This window comes from Mytilus trossulus, chromosome 2, assembly GCF_036588685.1.
Source record: "Mytilus trossulus isolate FHL-02 chromosome 2, PNRI_Mtr1.1.1.hap1, whole genome shotgun sequence".
Classification (NCBI taxonomy): domain Eukaryota; kingdom Metazoa; phylum Mollusca; class Bivalvia; order Mytilida; family Mytilidae; genus Mytilus; species Mytilus trossulus.
Genome location: NC_086374.1, coordinates 30,216,150 through 30,238,037, shown reverse-complemented (window position 1 = coordinate 30,238,037; position 21,888 = coordinate 30,216,150). Strand labels below are relative to the sequence as shown.

The following is a 21,888-nucleotide window of genomic DNA, read 5'->3' as shown; positions in this document are numbered from 1 at the left end:
TATATGTTTTAGAGTTTAGTTTGACGTCCCTTTTCAATGAACTAGTACTAAATTTTATTTAGGGGCCAGCTGAGGACCACCTCCGGGTGCGGGATTTTCGCGCTGCGCCGGTTGAAAACCCATTTGTGGCCTTCGGGTGATGTCTGCTCTTTTGTCGGGTTATTGTCTCTTTGAAATATACCCCATTTCCATTCTCAATTTTACCCACTTCATTTGAACTTTGGTGGATAGTTGTCTCATTGGCAATCTTGCCACATGATTTGTTTAACATTTGTCATTAGGAGCCTTTTATATAGCTGACTACGCGGTATGGGCTTTAATCATTGTTGAAGGCCGTACGGTTACCCATAGTTGTTAATTTCTGTGTCATTTTGGTCTCTTGTGGAGAGTTGTGTCATTGGCAATCATACCACATCTTCATTAATATATTTACCACTTATTTCTAGAGTTGTAGGAAGTGCTCTCTCAATTAACGATATCTTAAAACGGCATGACCTTTAAGCTGACATGTCAGTGCTGTAATCAGTGTTTCATTATTTTGACATTCATGTAAATAACTGTTAAGGATTAAAATACATGCATTCGAGAGACTTATCTTGACTTTCATCTAGAAATTGACAATGAGGGTCGATTGAAAACAAAACTTTACGACAAAAGAGATGATTTCAGCTTTCCAATTGTGAACTTTCCATTTCTATTAAGTAGCAACATTCCAGCAGCACCTGCATACGGAGTATATATCTCCCAATTGATACGATATTCCCGTGCTTGCATTTCCTATCATGATTTCTTGATAGAGGGTTGCTGCTCACAAGGAAGCAATTAAACCAAGAGTTCCAAATGGTGAAGTTGAAATCATCCCTTCGTAAATTTTACGGACGCCATCACGAGTTGGTTGACCGGTATGGAATAACCGTTTCACAAATGATATCGGGAATCCTTACGTCGTAACTACAATCCCCTTCCCTTTCATGTATGTGACCTACCGAATTAGACTATTTGCCGGATTTGTTATCACATAAGCAACACGACGGGTGCCACATGTGGAGCAGGATCTGTTTACCCTTCCGGAGCACCTGAGATCAGCCCTAGTTTTTGGTGGGGTTCGTGTTGTTTATTCTTTAGTTTTCTATGTTGTGTCATGTGTAATATTGTTTGTCTGTTTGTCTTTTTCATTTTTAGCCATGGCGTTGTCAGTTTGTTTTAGATTTATGAGATTGACTGTCCCTTTGATATCTTTCGTCCCTCTTTTATAGAAGGATTATCTGACATACAATAATCAAAGAGATGAAAGCTCTGAGGAAAAATGACGCCACTGCCTCTAATATTGGGATATTTTTTATGCAAGTCTTGATTTTCACATACCGTAATAAGTTTAACATTGCAACATGCCTCGTAAGCATATGGGTAATTGATATTCGTGTATGTGTGCGTGAAGTGAAGATGACAACTGACTGATTTTTTTGGGTCTCACTAATTAGCGACAACAAGCGTCAAGAAGCGACAACAAGCGTCAACAAGCGACAAGAAGCGACAACAAGAATTATTTTAGCGACAACAAGCGACAAAAAGACTATTTAGCGACAAGAAAACATTTTTTTTTTTATTAGATAAAGAAATTTGTATGTAATGTTTTTTTTTTGAATATACGAGCAGATATGTCCAATTAAAATGTTTTATTATATAGATAGACGAAGAAATGAAACATTTGTGAGGAAGAAAGTGATTGTGAAGTTTATATTAGTATATTGGTAGTGAAGAAATTAAACATTTGTGAAGAAGAAAGAGATTGAGCTTCTTTTTTTATATTTTTAAATATGAAGAATATGTATCAAAGTCAAAGTATGAATAAACGAATGTTATACATAATAGAGTGATAAAATATTATGTAAATAATGTTTCATTTTTTTCTATCAATTTTAACTTTCTTGTCGCTAAAATTATTTTGTTTTGCATATTCTTTCAATATTTATTGCAATAATTAATTTTAATTAAAAAAAATATGTTTTCTTGTCGCTAAATAGTTTCTTGTCGCTTGTTGTCGCTAAAATAATTCTTGTTGTCGCTTCTTGTCGCTTGTTGACGCTTGTTGTCGCTAAAATTCTTGTTGTCGCTAATTAGTGAGACCGATTTTTTTTAATACAAATGAACAGGTCAAGAATCAAGACTACCTGAATGATCTACAGTATCCAATGACTACTGGCTGTTATTTTTTTTACAAATAAATAGGTCAAGACTGCCTGAATTATCTACAGTCAGTATCCAATGACTATACTGATTGGTTTTTTTTTGTACAAATAAATAGGTCAAGAATACTGGAATTATCTACAATATCCTATGATTACTGGCTGGTTTTTTTGTACTAATAAATATGTAAAGACTATTTAATGATCTACAATATCCAATGACTACTCGCTGTTCTTTTGTAAATACTAAATAAAGACTGCCTGATTGATCTGAAGTATTCTAGTAAGTAAATAAATGTGTAATTATTTTCTTTGATACTAGAAAAAAACAGAACAGTGAATAGAAATAGTAAATAATGCTCCCACGGTCATGTGTTATAGGACTAATTACCCACATACTCATTAAATAAGTTACTAGTGACATAGTTATTTCTGTTACTTGAAGAAAATTCTATTTCTGTAGATTGATATTGTTATACTTGTTTTATTCCACCTTGAACATTAGACAAATAGGGATAATCCTTTGATTTTTTATTTCATGTCAGTCATGTCCCTTTATATTAAACTTGAAACCACTTCTCTGCCATATTGATATTATATAACATTCTTTAACCATATATCATAGTAAGCTATTTTTTTTTATTTTACACTAATCCACAATTTTTCATGTCAAATTTCTGTCTCCAGTTAAGTTTATGCCATTGAACCATCATGGTATTAAACACAATTCCAAGTAATTATGCTGTTATAGTGGGTCACCATATATTCAACTTGAGTGGCATTCCAGTTATTGAAATTTGTGTCAGATTGGATAATGAACTAGACTTTTAAGAATTGATCTCATAATTCAATATGGAGCCATAGTATGGGACCCCTACCCAGTAACAAAAATAAACATGTCAAGCAGCAAAATTTATCACCAGAGATTACAAGTGAAGAGAGGATGGATAAGTCTCCAAAATGCTTGCCAAACTGGAACTACAAGAAGATCTCCAGACAAGGACGAACAAGGCTTTGAAGCCAAAGTTATTATTTATGTAAAAAGTAGTTGAGGGGCTGATTCAGGCTATTGAACCAGACTAATTCCTCTAAAAAGCATGTCCAAGAGAACCATAACTGCCAAGAAATTCAAAGAATACCACACAAGAATTATTGTGAAAAAGCAAGTAAAGAATAACTCTTACTTGAGTGTATTGAATTAAAATGTACTTATTTGATTTATCGATGAAAATTCAGTACATTTTAATTCAAGCTGTATGCTATTGAAATACAAGAGCTCAAAATTTCAAAAGCATCTTTCTAATATTAGTTTTCAAACACCAGTACTACATTATCTAGAAACTTTATTTCTATAGCAATCTACATGTATAGCAAACTTTCCAAAAATAGTACTCAAAGAACAATATCTCCTATAAGGAATAAACTTGCTATAATAACAAGAGGCTCTCAAGAGCCTGAATCGCTCACCTGAATTTTTTTGGTTAAATCTCTCATCAATGATTATTTTGGCTTTTCAATTTATTTAAATGTTCTTTGAATCGTCTTATTTTCTTCAAAAGCAAAAAAAAAAAAATCATTTTCTCCTATGTTCTATTTTAGCCATAGGAGCTATGTTTCTTGACATACAAGGAAATAAAATATAAAATTTATACTAGATATTCTGAAACTCATTTAGCCTAAGTTTGGCTGAAATTGATACAGCAGTTTCAAAGGAGAAGATTTTTTAAAGTAAGTCAACATGATGAACAAATTGTGAAAAAAGTCTTTTAAGGGCAATAACCCATTAAGGGGTCAATTGACAATTTTGGTCAATTGACTTATTTGTAGATCTTACTTTGCTTAACATTTTTGCTATTAAGTTTATCTGTATCTATAATAATATTCAAGATAATAACCCAAAACTGCAAAATTTCTTTAAAATCATCAATTCAGGGGCATTATACCTGAAAAACCAGTAACCAACTTCAGCTGAAAATTTCAGGACAGGTAGACCTTGACCTAATAAATACTTTAACTTCTTGTCTTATTTGCTCTAAATGCTGGAGTTTTTGAGATATAAGCCAAAAACTGCATTTTACCCTGTGTTCTATTTTTAGCCATGATGGCCATGTTTTTGACAAAATAGAAAATAAAAACACAAACTTTATTTTATACACCCTACTGATCATTCAGTTGAAGTTTGGTTGAATTTGGTTGAGTAGTTTTAGGGGAGAAGATTTTTTAAAGTTAGCAAATATGATGAACAAATTGTGAAAAATTGTCATTAAAGGACAATAACCCCTTAAGGGGTCAATTGATAATTTTGGTCATATTAACTTATTTGTAGATCTTACTTTGCTGATCATTTTTGCTGTTTACAGTTTATCTTTATCTATAGTAATATTCAAGATAATGACCAAAAACTGCAAAATTTCCTTAAAATTACCAATTAAGTGGCAGCAACCCAACAATGGGTTGCTTGATTCATCTGAAAATTTCAGGGCTGATAGATCTTGACCTAATGAACATTTTTACCCCATGTCAAATTTGCTCTAAATGCTTTCGTTTTTGAGATATAAGCCAAAAACTGCATTTGACCCCTATGTTCTATTTTTAGCAATGGCGACCATGTTTGTTGATAGATCAAAACTTCGAATAAAATTTATAAACTAGATACCCTGAGGAACATTCAGTTAAAGTTTGGAAGTATTTGGCCTAGTAGTTTCAGAGGAGAAGATTCTTGAAATAGTTTACGACGACGACGACGGACGCCAAGTGATGGCATAAGCTCACATGGCTATGCCAGGTGAGCTAAAAATCTTGCATTTTTGTAAAAAAAAATGGGCAGTATTATTACTGGGTCTGATTTTCTCAGTTACAGTTTTCAAAATGAGTCAAAACTTGCAATTTACCCATAGCTTATTTTTCTTATTATACCAGTCTTGTTTGGCAGTCAGGATCAACAGCATTTTAAAAACTAAATACAAAGAACGGTTGTGATAAAGTTTGATTCCATTTGACCCAAATATTTAAGTGGCAAATTTTTTGTAAAAGTTAACAGACTTTGATAGACATCATGTAATGAGAATAGTAAATAATTTTTCAATTGGTGCTGCATATCTGTTGTGTTTGGATATTTATATTACATGGAAGTCAATTAGAAATAAACTCAGGTGGTTATATTGCAGATGAGCACATGTCTTAAAACATTTCATTTGAGTATTCAAGATGATATTTGCATTCAAGTTCCAGATTTTCAGAGGAAGTATTTATTGCCATCCCTTATAGTCATGCAGCTTTTGTCAGATAAGATCTGATGACTTAAGAAAGGAATATTTCAACTTATAGAAGAACCCTTACCACAACTCTCAAGGGGAAGGCAGGTTGTCTGATGCAATGCAAATTCTGCCACTATCCAACATTCCCTTATATGGCAGTTCAATTTCTTGCTACCGGTATCCATTCCAATAAACCTATTGGATTGGTTGTAATTCTATTCATTTCCAAGATATGCATGAAATATTTATAAAATTGAGAATGGAAATGGGGAATGTGTCAAAGAGACAACAACCCAACCAAATAAAAAAAACAACAGCAGAAGGTCACCAACAGGTCTTCAATGTAGCGAGAAATTCCCGCACCCGGAGGTTATGTCTGAATATTATGCTTAATCAAAGGTTTAAGGAACACACAGCTATCAATTTCTATGCTTAATTTTGGGTTGCAAATATGACAAGCGTTTGAATCAGGAAATATCAGAATTTATAATCAACAAAGCTTCAATAATGATTTTTTATTTGCTTGTTTTTACATAACATTTATATGACAATACACAAAACAATGTAACATATATAAACAATCTAAATCCTACCTTGTCTACACTGTTATTCTCAGACATCACAGAGAGTATTAGAACAGGAAATTTAAGGATAACTACATTATCATAGAAACAATAGGATAGATGAAAAAAAATGCAATGATATTTTTAGACACTTTTCATGCTGATCTTTTGCAAATGCAAATGCAAAAAAAAAATACTAAAAATTTAAATATAAAAACTCCTTCAAATTTATAAGCTTCAAGATCAGATTGAAAAACAACAACATTTACTTGTAAAATCACTAGTATTTATGCATATCAATTACATACCAAATAGTATGTTAAAATACATTTTTAGGTTATTTCTGTATAATATAAACCAAACTTATTCAATTATTTTAATCACTATGATAGTTTTCTTAAATTGTACATTCTTTTTAGATTGCTTCATGCGCTGTTTTGAAGAGTGACATTTATCAAATCTGCCTCCCAGGGATTAACATAAACATAAGAATAGTTCACCTGACTAAAGTAGCATCACATGATCCATCTTGATTTTAACAACATACAGTTTCCTGTAAAACAACTATAAAACTAAATGTTCTTTTACTTCAAGGTATATTGAAATATAAGGAAACAATTTTAAGTATCACAAGACAATTATCAAAAGAACTAGAAATAATGCTATTTGATATGCTTAAATAAACTACAATGCCTATTGGATATTCTTTTACAGAAAGGTATAATCATCTTTTATTAATTATTATCTATATTACAATATGCTAAATGAAACAAACGATCACTTATACCACAGAAATGTTGTATGCATACTTGGGAAAACGTTACAAATAACACAAATTAATACAATTGCTGCCTTAACAATATATTTTATAGTATTACTTGGTTTTCGGATAATTCACAATTTTTATAATAAGATACATTATAACAAGAAATTGCTTCAAAGTCAGCTACTTATGTAGTGTTGTAATTTTGTAGACATTTTCTTTTACCTTGAAAATTTTTCAAAAACTGTATTTATAGTTATGAATTGTCAAAATTGGTTTTATTCAAAAATGCCTTGATCAAAGCGAAAAAAAAAAAAAAACTAAAATTACATGTCAGCAGTATTGTTACATTTTTTTTTTAAATACCATGCTTATTTTGGAGAAAACTTTAAAAACTGTTTCTGAATGTGTATTTCCCTAAAATAATGCCTCATATTTACAGGAAAATTACTTTCCAATGTTTGGAAAAGTTAAACACATCTCTTAACTAAATTCTAAATGCAGAGCAAATAACAAAATACTGCCAAAAACAAACATGTTGTCTTTTACCTTTAAAAACTCCCACGGAATACAATGTACTTTTGTTATATTACAGATTTAAAGTTCCGAGATAAAATTCTGTAAATATGACATCATCATAAACAAAACAAATTAAAATATTTAGCAGAACTTTCATTATCTAGTTGTTAATTATGTCACCTGAAAATATACAGACACCCCTTTTTTAGTTCAAAATGTTCAACCCTGCAAGTCATCTTAAGTAACATGATAAAATGATGATTGATTGTAAAATAATATATAAAAACTAAATGACTAGATAGAAAGCAAATCATTTCATATGTTACATCATATCTAAAAATAGTAAAAATTACAAAAATTCGGGACAACTATATAAATATCACAACCACAAAAATGGCAAGTCAGGCAGTATAAAAAGAGGCTCGAGTTTCTAAAATAAGGTTAATCACTATGGATTATACATGATACAATATTGCAATTAACTTTTAATAAAACAATGATATTTTAAGTGTGTGATCTGTACAAAATTAAGTTTAATGAGCAAAGATATCAAAACCAAGATAAAGACATAACTTAAATTATAATTTTGATTTTTTGTTATGGAGAGTATGATAAATCTATATTACCCTGTATGAAGGTTATTATATCACTGAATAAGGATTATCACTATAATGTCAAGATAAAATGTCTTTAGTTGCTTTACCCAATGTTAAATAAAAAGTCAATACTTTTATTAAGAACATATATAGTTTAAAATAATTGACAATCTATTAACATAAGCCTTTTTATCAGATAATATTAATATTACAGTTTTTCTGTTGTGTAAACAGATTTTTACATGACAGAGACAAAAGTATGATAAATATGTCAACCATTCATAAGCTGAAACTATACACAGATACACATATTATCACCAAAGTTTCATAACTGTTACCTAGTAACAAAAATAAAACAGCACCACATATATATCATATTGCACTAAATTTAAGTAGAATGACCACAGTTTTATGAACCTGAAGTAGGCCAATCAGCACACATACTTTAATAATAGAAACCGTTTTCATCTGCGACTTTTGACACAGGTGAGACAAAAACTGATAAGAGATGAGACAGCTATTCAACAATGTATTGAGAACTTAACATAACAGGTCAAGGTCACTAAATAATCTTCAACAATGAGGAAAACCCACACACCAAATGAGAATTTCATCAGATTTGATATAAAAGTTTTTAAGTATGACTTTTATTGAGATCATCTATAGAATTTATTTACAACATCCAAACATCTTCTGCCATAGCTGATGCATAACTAGGGGATACAAATCTGTCAGTATTTGTTATCTGTGAATTTTTTTATACTAAATTTTATCTGGAATGACTTACAAGGGAAGTAACTCATACATTTATATTGATTTGCTGATATTAATTTTACACTTGCCGTCTGTTGTGTTCAGTCCAATCAAATGTTGATCCTTGTTCAAATTGCTTATTTAAGTTTTAGGTTTTGGACAACTTTGATAAAGATTTGATCACAAGAATATTAAGAAAGATTGGTCCTAAATAAAGAATTAACAATTTTCAGTCAAAAAGTAGAAAATAATTTTCATATTTTAATAAACTATACACCTATTATATTTTTGAAACATTTAACGTATATTCTCAAAAAAAAGATATCAAAAACCATATTCAGCTCATCATTATTGTTAGCAGTCACTCCATTTTCATGTATTTTAAATAATTAATAGTTCATTTTAAATTGTTTCTGTGTATGCAACAAAAAGCCCTATATGTCAACATAAACGCATTAAATTGTACACAATGGTTTATAAAAGATGATCTTGAAAGAGTTGGTGTACATGAACTGTATTTCCACTGGTTTCCAACTAAATGACAGAAATTAATGAGATCTATGTATGGATCTACAAAACACCTTCATATCCTTACATATTTCTTTTAGTTTGTCTGTTTCTAGACACCTCATAGAAAAAATACCCAGAAGAGGGTATCATCTCCAGTTCTTTAGGAATAGAGCATTCTGGGAAGGTACAGCATCCATTTTCTTCATTTGTGATGAGAATTATATCTAGAATATAAGTCACTGTTTAATGGCGACTATCAAGTAATTCTGAATTTCCGTCTTCCTCTTTTACGATGTAATGACCTAGTTTGTTGATCTTCTTTAGACCTTGCAATAAATTTAAGTTCACTTTCTGTATTGTTCATTGCATAAAACACATTTGCTTTATCTGGGATGAGGAATTCTGCAAAATAAAAAATAAACATTACTCTGTGTTGTAAAAAAGTAACTATTGGATAACCTTAGGTATATTGATAAGTATGCATAGCACATTACAAAATATTGGATTTAGATATTCTTTCAGTAATGAATTTGGACAAAAGTAGACTTTCAAATTGCAAAAGATTAAATATTATTTCCAGATCAATCTCAATTTTACAAACAATGCCCTATGAAAGGGTGGATATATGAAATGAGCCTTTTTCTTGCTCTTGTTATTGAAAAAACAGTCAAATTCTTCTTTTATTTCAAAATTTTTGTTCATTTCATTGATTAGATGCTTCAATAAAGAAATGGTAGAGAAGCTGTAACTATGATGTGATAAACATATATAGAAATTGACACATTTGACCTAAACTCAGTTAGATTTTGTTTTTTAGAATTAGATATGAGCCCAGTTTTCCTAAAAAGGTATTTTACCCACACTGACATCTTCTTATTGGTCATCCTGTAGCAAAACTTCATTTTGTTATGACTAACTTTTCTTCAAATTCAGAGCCCAAAAATTGCATACCTTCTCCTTTTATTAAGAATCATCCAATTTTCTAAATGACTAAATGGGTATAAACTAGTTATAAATTCAAATACTAAATCATACCAAAGAAACTAATGCAATGTCAAAGGTGATATAGTGTTGTCTTCCAGAGTACTAAATTTTTTGTCTGAGCTTACCTCCATCAGATAATTGTTGTAATAAACAGAATTCATCATGTCTACCATGAATTATTCCATATTTGTCTAGCACTTTATCTATCACAGTATTGGTATGGTCTGTATTTTGTAACTGTAAAATAAAAGACAAAACATGTATGTTAGTATTCAAATCACTTTAACAATTTCCTTATACATTGTATTCATAACAATTTTTTTTTTGTTAAACATCAGATCTTTTCTTAATGCCTCAAATGTTATCATACTTATCAGTTTTAAGTTTTTGTGACACTATCTAAGGAACAAAACATGTCTAATCAATAATGAAAGTGCAAAAACATTTGGATGCTTCAAAAATTACGAGCCAATTTAAGTGCACATATTAATTCTGTTTTATGCTTATGAATGTGCGCATCCTAACTACAAAAAGTTTTAATAAAACATCTTCAAAATATTTTTTTTATGCAACTTTGTGTTTATATAAACGGCTGTCCTTCTGACATATTTCAACCTGAACAATAATCTGTTGTATGAGTACTTACCATAATACTTTTATAAACATGAGTATTGGTATAAATTCCCGATTCTAAACTGACACGTATCACACACGAGTCAGAAGATTTAAATGGAGTTGGTGGGTCACTGTCGTATGATACTAAAGATGATGTTGATGATGAGTGAGACATCTGAAAATATATCAGTTTAAAGATGAAATGAGGACTTAAAAATTAAGGCAATTCAACAAGTTATTTCTTTAAATTTCAACCATAACCTTTATGTTTCATATTAAAACACTTTCAAAATTTGATTTCAAATATTTTCATTCAAAGGGTAATCCTTGTTTGGTCAAGTTTCATAAATTATTTATATTTTTCCTGCTTTGCTTGTCTTTTCTTTTTTATTCTGCATGAAACCAATAACAAATATACTGTCAATAACAAACATATAACATCAATAAATGTATGGATGTATATACTATACAATGAAAGGGATGCTTCCTATAAGATTTAAAATAAGATGTAATAAAGCATACATGACAAGTTAAGCATAAACACTGAGACAAAAAATATCGATGTTTTAGTCAAAAGATAAAACAGTTTGGCAAACAATTTTTAATAATACATAAAGACTCTCTATATTGAAAGTGGTAAATAATTAGCTTGAATAAAATTCACACTTTTTTAATAAACTTACGCCAGGAGTAGGTGAGACAGGAGAATCTAATGAACTACAGATACTGGAGCGATCATCAAGTCCACAAGAAAACATAGCTAGTTTGGATCCATCTAATTTTGGAGGACGACTTAGACTGTAAATGTAAAATATGCACTTATATATGTCACTTACATATCAAAGTATCAATCTATCAAAGAAAAAAAAATTATGATACAACATTTAGATAAAAAAAAATCATGGACGCCTTCACACCTGTCACATTTCTAGGTCGTCTTTAGGCTTTAAATAAATTTAAATATATGTAAGTGTTTGTGATGTTTGAGGTTTGATTTGAAAACTTTAGGTGTTAATATAAAAAAAAATTGTAAATATTGCTGGAAAATCACTTAGTTTCTTAGTCTGGGAAAATACAAAAAAATCTTCAAGCAATTCCATTATGGCAAGTGCACAGCTTCTACAATAGTTGTACGCTATTTCTGTGAAGGTTTTAAACTTTTTTTAAGCAGAAAAAGACTAAGTTTTCAATTCCTCAAACATTTCCATAATAGCAGATGAACTTTTTTCATATGTGCAATCTTCCTGTAAAATTTAGGGATCTGGAGTTGAAAACTGTAGGATATGATTTCTACACAGAATTTCTCTTCCATTGCTGAAAAGACTAAAGTTCTTAAGTCTGGGAAAATGAGAAAAATCATCCTTAAACAATTCCATGATCAAAGGTGTACAACTTCAACAGATATGCAGTCTTACTGTGTAGTATCTGGGATCTGGGTTGAAAACTGTAGGAGGAATTGATCACACAAATTAGATACCCACTATTCCAATCAATCTATCTACCATACTATAAGCAAGTTTTGTCCAAACCAGCAAAACTAACAATTGTGGGAGAGATAATGCCTAGCAATTTAGAAAAGATGTTCCCTACTTATCCTAGAATGTTAAACCTTCAGTCTTTCTTTTCATACTAGTTTTTTTTAACACCAAACTAGTATTTTCTTTTCCTTTTCATATTTCAGTAATTACAATCATTACAGATCAAACTTACCTGGATGATTTCTTTTTAAGCCTAGTGGCTCCATCTTTTGGTGGTTCAATAGAACAAGATAAATCATGACTAAAAAAGAAAATAATAGAATCACTGAAATGTCAACAGCTGTTTAATACATCGTAATGATCATTTCTATTATGGTATATGAACAAAAGAGAAAAAGAAAGTATGGTAAATGTCATATTTTGGCCTGAATATTATGTTTATTGCTTCAAGTTGACAAACAGACATATTAATAGCGGAACAAAACTAAACTCTGTTTGTCAATCTTTTCTTACAAAGCCTGGTCATTCACACATAATATAAGCCAAAAACAGAAAAGAAGTATGCATTTCAACAAAGTTTAAGTATAGGATTGATTGATTGATTGTTTGATTGGTGTTTAACACCACTTTCAACATGTTCAACAGTATGGTGATATATTGTTACCATTAGTTTTTATTGGTGGAAGAAACAAAGAGTGCAGGTTTCAACAAACTAAATATTCAAGTTAGTTATATAATATGTTAGGACAAACATAATTTTAATAGTTCTTTTTTTGTGGATACATGTGATCTGTGTTTTTCAGCCCTAAAGATTACTGGTCCTTAATTACCATGTTATTACAACTAGTGGGTAAGTCATGGCCTAGTATTTTCAAATGTATGTTTTTTTTTCTTTTTAATCTCAATCACCCCTTGTATGAAACACGAATAATAAGGCTAATGGAAAACATATTCTATATATTTTTCCACTAGGATATTGTTATTTACCTTTCAGTTTCATCATAAACTCGGACGGCATCAAACCAGATCCACACTTGTTTATCTTCCGTGAAATTATAAATCTGAGCAGCAGATTGTAAAAGTCTGATTTGGGCAAGAACTTCAAATTCTTTTCTTCGTTTATCAAAATTAATTAATCCATCTTCAGTTCTGTCTGATATAGCACTATCTATCATTGTTAAGTCAGTTAAAAATGTTCCTAAGTAAGGGACCGTTCCTTGCACAATTCCCTGGAAAAATCAAGTAATTCCTTTACAGTAACTTCAAGAAGATGACAAAACAAATAAATTATATGGAACCAATTTAGGAGTTACAATGATTATATTTAAAATTGTATTTGTAATCCGACTGAAAAGGAATGTATACCTGTGTCATGTTGCTGAAAGCTCAACAGCTTTTTAGACCTTGTTTTATACTACAATGGTGCTTCAAACTTAAAATTGCTCAAGACATCAGTATCAGTGTATTACTGATTTTTTTATCTTTCAAAAATATTATTCAAATTTTACAATTTTGCTGTTTGCAACTTTTAAGTCTTTGTTGAAGTTGATAAAGGTTTAAATTTCTATAAAACATCAATTAGTGTTATAACATATTCTACAATAGATCTTTTTTAAAGAATACAAGTGTAACTACTTAATCTGATTCTACATGACTTTGTGAAATCTTACATTGTCAATCCATGATTGTCTTTTCTGCATATTCCTTCTCCTTGTTGTTTTACTACTGATATCTACTTCAGGGAACTTGGCTGTTGCTTCCTAAAAATGGTGGACCAAAAGTAATTGAAAAATAAGATAATTACTGCATGCCCATAGTAGAATAACATTAAAATGCCTCACCTCAACATCACTCATAAAAGGCAAAACCAAATCCAGAGTGTCTTCAAAACAACTTAATTGAAATGATCTTTTTAAGGGAAAGTTTGTTTTAACATCATTTTCTACATTATAAAATACCCGTACCAAGTCAAGAATATGACGGTTCTTGTCTATTCGTTTGATCATTTGATTTTGCCATGTGATGAGGGACTTTTCTATTGAATTTTCTCGGAGGTCAGTATTTTTGTGATTTTTACTTTTTTTTCCATTGAATGTGCTGATACAATGCTTGAATTTCTGGAAAAAAAAGTTATAATAATCTATTCTTTCACATAACCTGTAAAAATATGAGACAAACTTTGACCTTTTCTGAAATGCAATAACCCTGACTTTAATTTGACTACTTACTTTCATTAATAATTCTCTGGAGGCTATCTGATTATTTTCACTAGAGAAAATTTCTGCAAGCCTCTGGAATAATTCTATACTCTCTCTGAAAAACAGGAATGATTAAATAAGCTTGTTGGTAAAATAAAAGTGCACTATATAAATTCAATCATTTATAAAGTTCATAAACCAAATATGTGAAGATGATTAAAATGAGAAGAGGACATATCAATGAAAGATTTCTATCAATAATATCATGATTATGTTTATAGAAACTCTTGTTTATAATGTAAGTTTGGTACTGACATGTATATAGCTTTAACAGTATTGACAGTTCAAAATCAAAGAATATCAAGGATACCAGTTTTTGGTGGGGTTCGTGTTGCTTAGTTATTAGTTTCTATGTTGTGTCTTGTGTACTATCATTTGTCTATTTGTCTTTTTGTTTTTAGTCATGGCATTGTCAGTTTGTTTTTGATCTATGAGTTTGAATGTCCTTCTGGTATCTTTCGCCCCTCTTTTTTAATCAATAATATATGTAACGTAATACGTTTATATGTGCATGTACATTTTGTAATTACTAATAGCTTACTTGGGAAGAGACGACCAGCATCTCCTTAACCTGTATATAGAGTGAGCCTGAAGTCCTGAGATTATAGCCTTTAGAGAAGAAAAGTTCTTCAAATTTCTCAACTCCTGTCAAAAGAATACACTTCAATTCAGTCACAATTAAGAATTTATACCCTTGCAAGTGCAAAAAAAAATACTTGTTCTTTACAGTAACAAAACAGTTCTTATGGGGTGTAAAATATATTCTACAAATATTTCTGAATCTTTCATATTTTCTTAAAACTCTTTCTATCAAAGCAAATGAATTAGCCCAGTTGGGAACAAGTGTGAAGAAATAATTGTTCAAATATAAAGTCAGTTCCATGGTTCTTGAAAAATGTGGATGTTAAATTAAAAAAGATCACAACTAAAAAGCTGGTAGTATATGACTAAGAAAATAGGATATGAATGTTATGTTTTATAGTAGATGGGTATCACCTTTCTGCAATACCAAACTAGGAATTTTATTTAATACTGAATTACTTACTTGAGCAGTCTCTATCCACTTCTGTATAATCCTAGCACGCTGTGATGCTCTGAGTTCAGGATTTTTCAGAATTGTAGCAATAACCCGTAAAGAGACTCTGTTGAACTGTTCTATTGTTGCCAATACACTTGAAGCCACATTACCTCCTCTACCATGCTTCCTGTCTCTCCGAGCCCACACCGCACCTAGACATTGATGAGGTACAACCATTTTGAACAATTGCTGAAATAAGAGATAAAAAATCTATAACAAGTATAATCCATTAATTTTCACTGTTTAAAATTGTTTTATCAATCTTATTCTTCTAACTTTACAAACTTTGGCAGTGATTTTCATAATTTTGTAATTTTCAATTGAGTCTTTAAAACTGCTTAAAATGTGACAGAGAACTATTAAAATATTTGTTTAATTGCTTTTAAAAATAGATTCATGGTGAACAGTTCTGATTTTTAAAAAGTTTCCAAGAATAGATAGTCTGCAGACTAGTTCTCATGTTTGAGACTTAGCTGTTTATTTGTGATATTTGGGTCTGTTATGAACCCTAATCTAACCTACAAAACTGCCTAATACTTACTGCATCTTTATATGTCAACTGTTCTGCTAGCCTCTGATTGGAGATATCCATTAACTGTAATGGCTTAACATAATCCATATCCATCATGTGATCTACCTCATCACATAAAGAGAACCGGAATTCTATACCACCATCTGAAAATACACAATGTTACAAATTAACTTAACATATTTATTTTGAAGTAATACAATATATAAATTGGCATGCACATACATGTATAATAAATACAGCTGAATCGTCAATAGGATGAATAATAAGATGTTTGTTAGCTTAAATTTTACATCTGTTTCCAAAGTCACAATAAAACTCCAATTTTCTCTAAGAATCATTATCATCAGCACAGGGATACCTGTATGCTATGTTTTAAGGTTCCAACAGTGCTATTGTTGATATTCCTTTAGGTATTTTCACCTCACTTCTTTCAACTGGACTAGACAAGATCAAGCACATTCATATGTTTGATAGAGGAAATACTGTACATGTAAGTTCAGAAATTATTGTGAGTTTTTTATTATTGTAATCTATCTATATATCTATATATTTTGCAAGTATGAATATGGTCTTAATGTATCAGACCTGCAGTTGTTATCACATCTTTTTGCCCCCAGTCTTCAATTCCTAATGAGACTACTAATGTCAGTTAATAAATACCTGATCTATTTAGAGACTCCTTTTGGAATTTTTCTAATTTGTGTTTGGCTCGTGATGACAAGTCACTGTCAGGTAGGTGACGTTCTGAGAATTTCATAAGAGTATGTAAGCATTGATAGTCTGGATCTTCTCGAAAATCATCAGGATATGTATCCAACCATACTGATATCACAGATTTGATTGTTCTGGAATAAAAATACTTATGTTCATGTATTATATTACGCTTTGTGTCAATATGAGTAAATATATGGTCCTATAAAAAAATACTGTAGACCATTGTGTAATTTTTTTATTTTTCTATTTAGATGTTTCTTTTATTTATAAAATTGCAATTGGATAGATTTCACAAAAAAACAAACTTTCAACCCTCAGTATAGGGGAGGGTTGAGACCTCATAAACATGTTTAACCCCACCGCAATTTTGCGCCTGTCCTAAGTCAGGAGCCTCTGGCCTTTGTTAGACTTGTATGATTTTTAATTTTAGTTTCTTGTGTATAATTTGGAGTCTAGTATGACATCCATTATCATTGTACTAGTATACATATTTTTTAGGAGCCAGCTGAAGGACACCTACGAGTGCAAGAATTCTCGCTACATTGAAGACCCATTGGTGGCCTTCTGCTGTTGTCTGCTCTATGCTCGGGTTGTTCTCGCTTTGAAACATTCCCCATTTCCTTTCTCAATTTTATTGTATTTGACATAAGGATTTTATGAAAATTTCCAATTAAATTTTTCAGGAAAATTGTTCTATAATGACAATCAGGGTTTGGTGGGGAGCATACAATTCTGACAGTAAAGTTAAACTAACCAAATTCTAACTTGATCTGTTGTTTGTGGTAATAAGCAGTGTGTTTTAGTTTTATAACATTTGATTGTAGAAAACTTAAGTTAGAGAACTGAAACCAATTTTGGGATGTACAGATGTATTTTTGGATGGATGGAAGGACGGGCGGACGGACTGCAGACGGACAGACATATTAGGGTAAAACTAAATGCCCCCTCTGCTAAAGCAGGGGCATAAAAAATAAATAATGAAGAAACTGTTAAAGAAGGTTATAAATTGTAAGTCTTACAACTCTAACAATCAGATCCTCCAAGAGATGATAATGTTATCTTTGTTATCTAGGTAACATTATTGTTGGTTATACACATGGTATTTCTATCAGATGTAATGTTATCTTAATTCTCATCATACACACACACACAAAATAGCCATTTAAAAACATTCAGTAATTTCAGTTATAAACAAATGGCTTATATGTTAAGCTAGATGAAATAGAGACCTCATAGAAAAGTGCTACCATGAGATTAATTATCATGTAAAACAAATTTCTTTAATCAATCTAAATGGTGTATACAAAGTATATGAATTGGAAACAGCATATATATCCCGGCATCTGATAGTTAGTTGTTTAATGAAGCGGAAATTGAAACAAACCCTTTGAGTTTTTTTAATGTTACATCATAAAACACATAAGGCTCAATATTCAAGCATGTTCTTTTTAATTTTTATTTTTCAGTTTTATGAGGGATAGAAAATGTTTTTAACATCCTTTCTGGAACTTTTGAAGTGATCTTCAATATAGAAAGAGTTTATATATTTACCAACAAAGTAACTGTGATAAACATCTTACATTATATACCTATGTAAACACAAGCTTTGTACATAAATCTCAGAGGATTCATTAATTAATCATTAATTGTGAAGTGTAAAATGGTACTGGTATTGCCAATAGAAATAGGTAGTGATGAGTTATAATGAGTAAGACATTGAATCATCACTAACAGACATGTAGCATCTGCTCTTTAATACTTTATGTCAGTGATTAATATTCCAAGGCCAACCAAATAAGTTTATTTCCTATCTATCAGTGATTAAATATACCAAGGCCACACAAATAAGTTTACTACTTTGATGTTTAATACTACTGGTACTGTTAATTAATCTTTTATTTTTGGTACCAATTTTCGTGAGTTGAGGAAAATTTGCATTTTTGTGGGTGTTTGATTTCTTGGTTTTGCCATGTCTGCAAACATTCCTTTAGAAAATTTCTAATTGGTTAGACATAGGAATTCATGGCTTCAAGGTATCCACAAAATCCACGAAAATAGTATCCAGCCAATAAATATGAATCCACAGTATTTGTCAGTGATTAATATTCCAAGGCCACACAAATAAGTTTACTTCATATCTATCAGTGATTAATATGTCAAGGCCTCACAAAGAGGTTTACTTCCTTTCCTGAAGTACAAAATGAGGAAATTTCTACTGTTTAAAGATGATAAATCTTTATTGAAGTTTCGCTTTTGTTTCATATACTTGAAATTATGCCTTATCATATACAGCAAAATAATACCATTCATAAATCTATAAATTCTAAATGTTTCTATTGGCGTTTGCTTATAACTCCAAAAACTACCTTAACCAAAAAATTTAACCTGCCCATTTGTTGACTGTGAAATTTGGGTTAAAACTTCGCCATTAAAATTAGAAAGATCATATCATAGGGATTATGTGTACTTTATAAGTTTCAAGTTGATTAGACTTCAACTTCATCAAAAACTAACTTGACCAAAAACTTTCACCTAAAGCAGGACAGACAGACCAAAAATCATAATGCCTATAAGTGGTGAATAAAAATACCTTTGCTGACTATCATGTAATTCCTTCTTTTCTTTGCTATCAGTACCAGTTTTTCTCAACCATTTAAATCTATAAAACACAGGTTAGAATTTATATTTTCAGATTGTACATACAAATGTTTAATGAATGTATGAAGGAAATTCAAATTCAAATTCTTTAATTATTCACAGGGACATAGTTACTAAATTATGAGTTAATAATGTAAAAATATTTGTTGTACTAGTATCTAAGTAAAATATAATAGATTCTATATCATTTAAAAATATCTTTCAAGTTGAGATAACTTTTAAACAGGGATATAAGTACAAGAATAAAATATAAGAAAATAAGCAAAATAATGAAAACATCTTTCAATAGTAATTAAATGTAGTTAGTTTACCAGATGTTCTGATGCCCTTACACAATAACAAACAGGTGCAGCTTGAGAGTAGATACATTGTTAACTTCTCTGGATGTTTATATTATTATGTAAATAAATAAACCATCTTTTGGTATATTTATTTGTTATCATGGAAACAATTAGGTTGCCAAAACACAGGAAATATTTTTTTCTATTTTGAATGTTTGTCTTGATATTGTTACTATGGGTTTGCCCGTTGCAATGGCATTAAGTAAACAACAACAAAACGTTAAAACTGAAATGATGACAGATGGAATCATCCTGTTTATAAGAACTGGTCGGGTTTTTTTTTAAATATTACAACATCACAGTCATGAGTAATTATTTTGAATAATGTGTAATTGACTAAAAATGTTGATGTATGCTTGAATTATCTTAGCGAAAAAATTTGAACTACCAGGGGACATTTTAGTGGGACATTATAGCCCAGGATTTATACTTTTAAACCAAAACTAATGAATTTTTCATTAAAATGGCATAACAATGCACTAAAATATCCTCCACATACATGAACTTGTTGGAGATAGGAAGTATAAAAACAAAACTTTTCTTTTCTCTTTAAAAAAACACTTGGGTCTACCTACTCAGTAACAATTGAAATGCTTTTTAGAAGCCTCCCATTATAACAATTCATAATCTTAGATGTTAAAAAGTTTAAGTTTCATACTGGGGGGTTTTGGTGGTAAAACATATAATAATAAATGACGATATTCTGACCTTTATATTGTTATGTACATAATACACAGGGAAATAAATGGTTTTGTTGACTAACCTGTCTATAAGTAAATCCAAAACCTGTTTGGGTGTTGCAAATGTGCGAAAAGTAGCCAAGAAAACATTCACATAAGTAGAGTCCAGCTCTCCTTTGACTGTCACCAAGCTTTCCACTAGTTTTTCTAATCTCCCTGCTTTGATCACTCGTATTTTCTGTGTCTCCCACATGAGATGTGAAAATTCTTTACCTTTTTCATTTTCCAACTGAAATACAGTATTTAACAAAATAATTATTTTTTTCAAAATACAAGTTAATGAGATTATTGTTCAAGGTACTTGCCATTTACGGTACATTTTGTTTTCACAATCACTCCATCTGATAAGCAAGCAAAAATATCTTTGTATTCAACAAGAATCAAATTCAAGTTAGGGTTCCCTTTCTCTTTTTTACTTTTAACATACATATATATATATTCATTTGCTTACAGTACTTATGCAATAGACTATATTAAACAGAAGATGTCATTTGATTTACAATGAGATAACTGTCTAAAGGAGTCCAAATAAAGTACAATGAAGTAGATTAAATGTAACTATATTGCTCCCCATACAGCCTTCAATAATGAGCTAAACAAGACAGTATGTTTTCTTGAATTTATTTTAGACGAACAGGTAACATTCTGGATCATACAAATGGACCTGTTACATTGAGAATGAAAATGGGGATTGTGTCCAAGAGACAACATCCCAACCAAACAGCAGAATACTTTTTGTAATGAAAAACAATAGATTGAAGATGAACAGTTTATTCTATTTTAATTTTCTCTGACATGGTTAGATGCAAGAATAGAATTATCTTGATAACAACCACAACAGTTATTTTGATTTAGAAAATAAAAAATACAGATTTCTGCTTGAAACTGTAAAACATTTTAAGAATAAAAAGAATGATTTAAAGCATTTAGTGAAGAGGTTATCAGGAAAATCAGAAAAAAAGACAGCATTAGTGAATGTAAATGATGTAATTATCACGTAGACAAGATCTGTACCCAGAAACATTGAATGATCTCCAAGGCTGCACCTAGGTTTTAGTTGCAATGCATATCTAATACAAGCATGCATTTGAAAACTAAGAGGTTTTTTTTGGTTTTTTTTGTAAACTGGATAACCTGTCAAAAAAAAGATTTCCCTCCTCGTTCTTATGTTCATTTCATAGATCAATCTGACTAGAAAAGTTAGTCGAAACTGGTAAGTTTTATTAAATATAAGATCATTCACAAAAAACAGAAATTGGTGTTATTGGAAAGTAGACCTCAGTTAAAATTTAGGCTAAAAATGACTATGTTTTAATGGTATAGACATAATGACTTTCAGTTTT

The 21,888-nt window shown here is 30.5% G+C and overlaps 1 protein-coding gene across 3 annotated transcripts in view; it reads right to left on the bottom strand.

Annotated features, from left to right (window-relative positions):
• Positions 1–5,943: 5,943 nt before the first annotated feature.
• The window catches only part of LOC134706965 (ral guanine nucleotide dissociation stimulator-like 1), a 35,758-nt gene continuing 19,813 nt past the window's right edge, over positions 5,944–21,888 (bottom strand). For all 3 annotated transcript variants that reach the window (XM_063566364.1, XM_063566363.1, XM_063566365.1), the window contains exons 3-16: positions 20,569–20,774; positions 19,397–19,465; positions 16,753–16,937; positions 16,102–16,235; positions 15,528–15,749; positions 15,024–15,127; positions 14,453–14,537; positions 13,895–13,984; positions 13,212–13,453; positions 12,457–12,525; positions 11,430–11,544; positions 10,778–10,921; positions 10,257–10,368; positions 5,944–9,549 (exon numbers count right to left, since the gene is read on the bottom strand). In XM_063566364.1, coding sequence (XP_063422434.1) covers positions 9,404–9,549; positions 10,257–10,368; positions 10,778–10,921; positions 11,430–11,544; positions 12,457–12,525; positions 13,212–13,453; positions 13,895–13,984; positions 14,453–14,537; positions 15,024–15,127; positions 15,528–15,749; positions 16,102–16,235; positions 16,753–16,937; positions 19,397–19,465; positions 20,569–20,774 — 1,923 coding nt within the window. In that variant the 3' untranslated portion in view covers positions 5,944–9,403. The remainder of the gene's footprint in view (positions 9,550–10,256; positions 10,369–10,777; positions 10,922–11,429; positions 11,545–12,456; positions 12,526–13,211; positions 13,454–13,894; positions 13,985–14,452; positions 14,538–15,023; positions 15,128–15,527; positions 15,750–16,101; positions 16,236–16,752; positions 16,938–19,396; positions 19,466–20,568; positions 20,775–21,888) is intronic.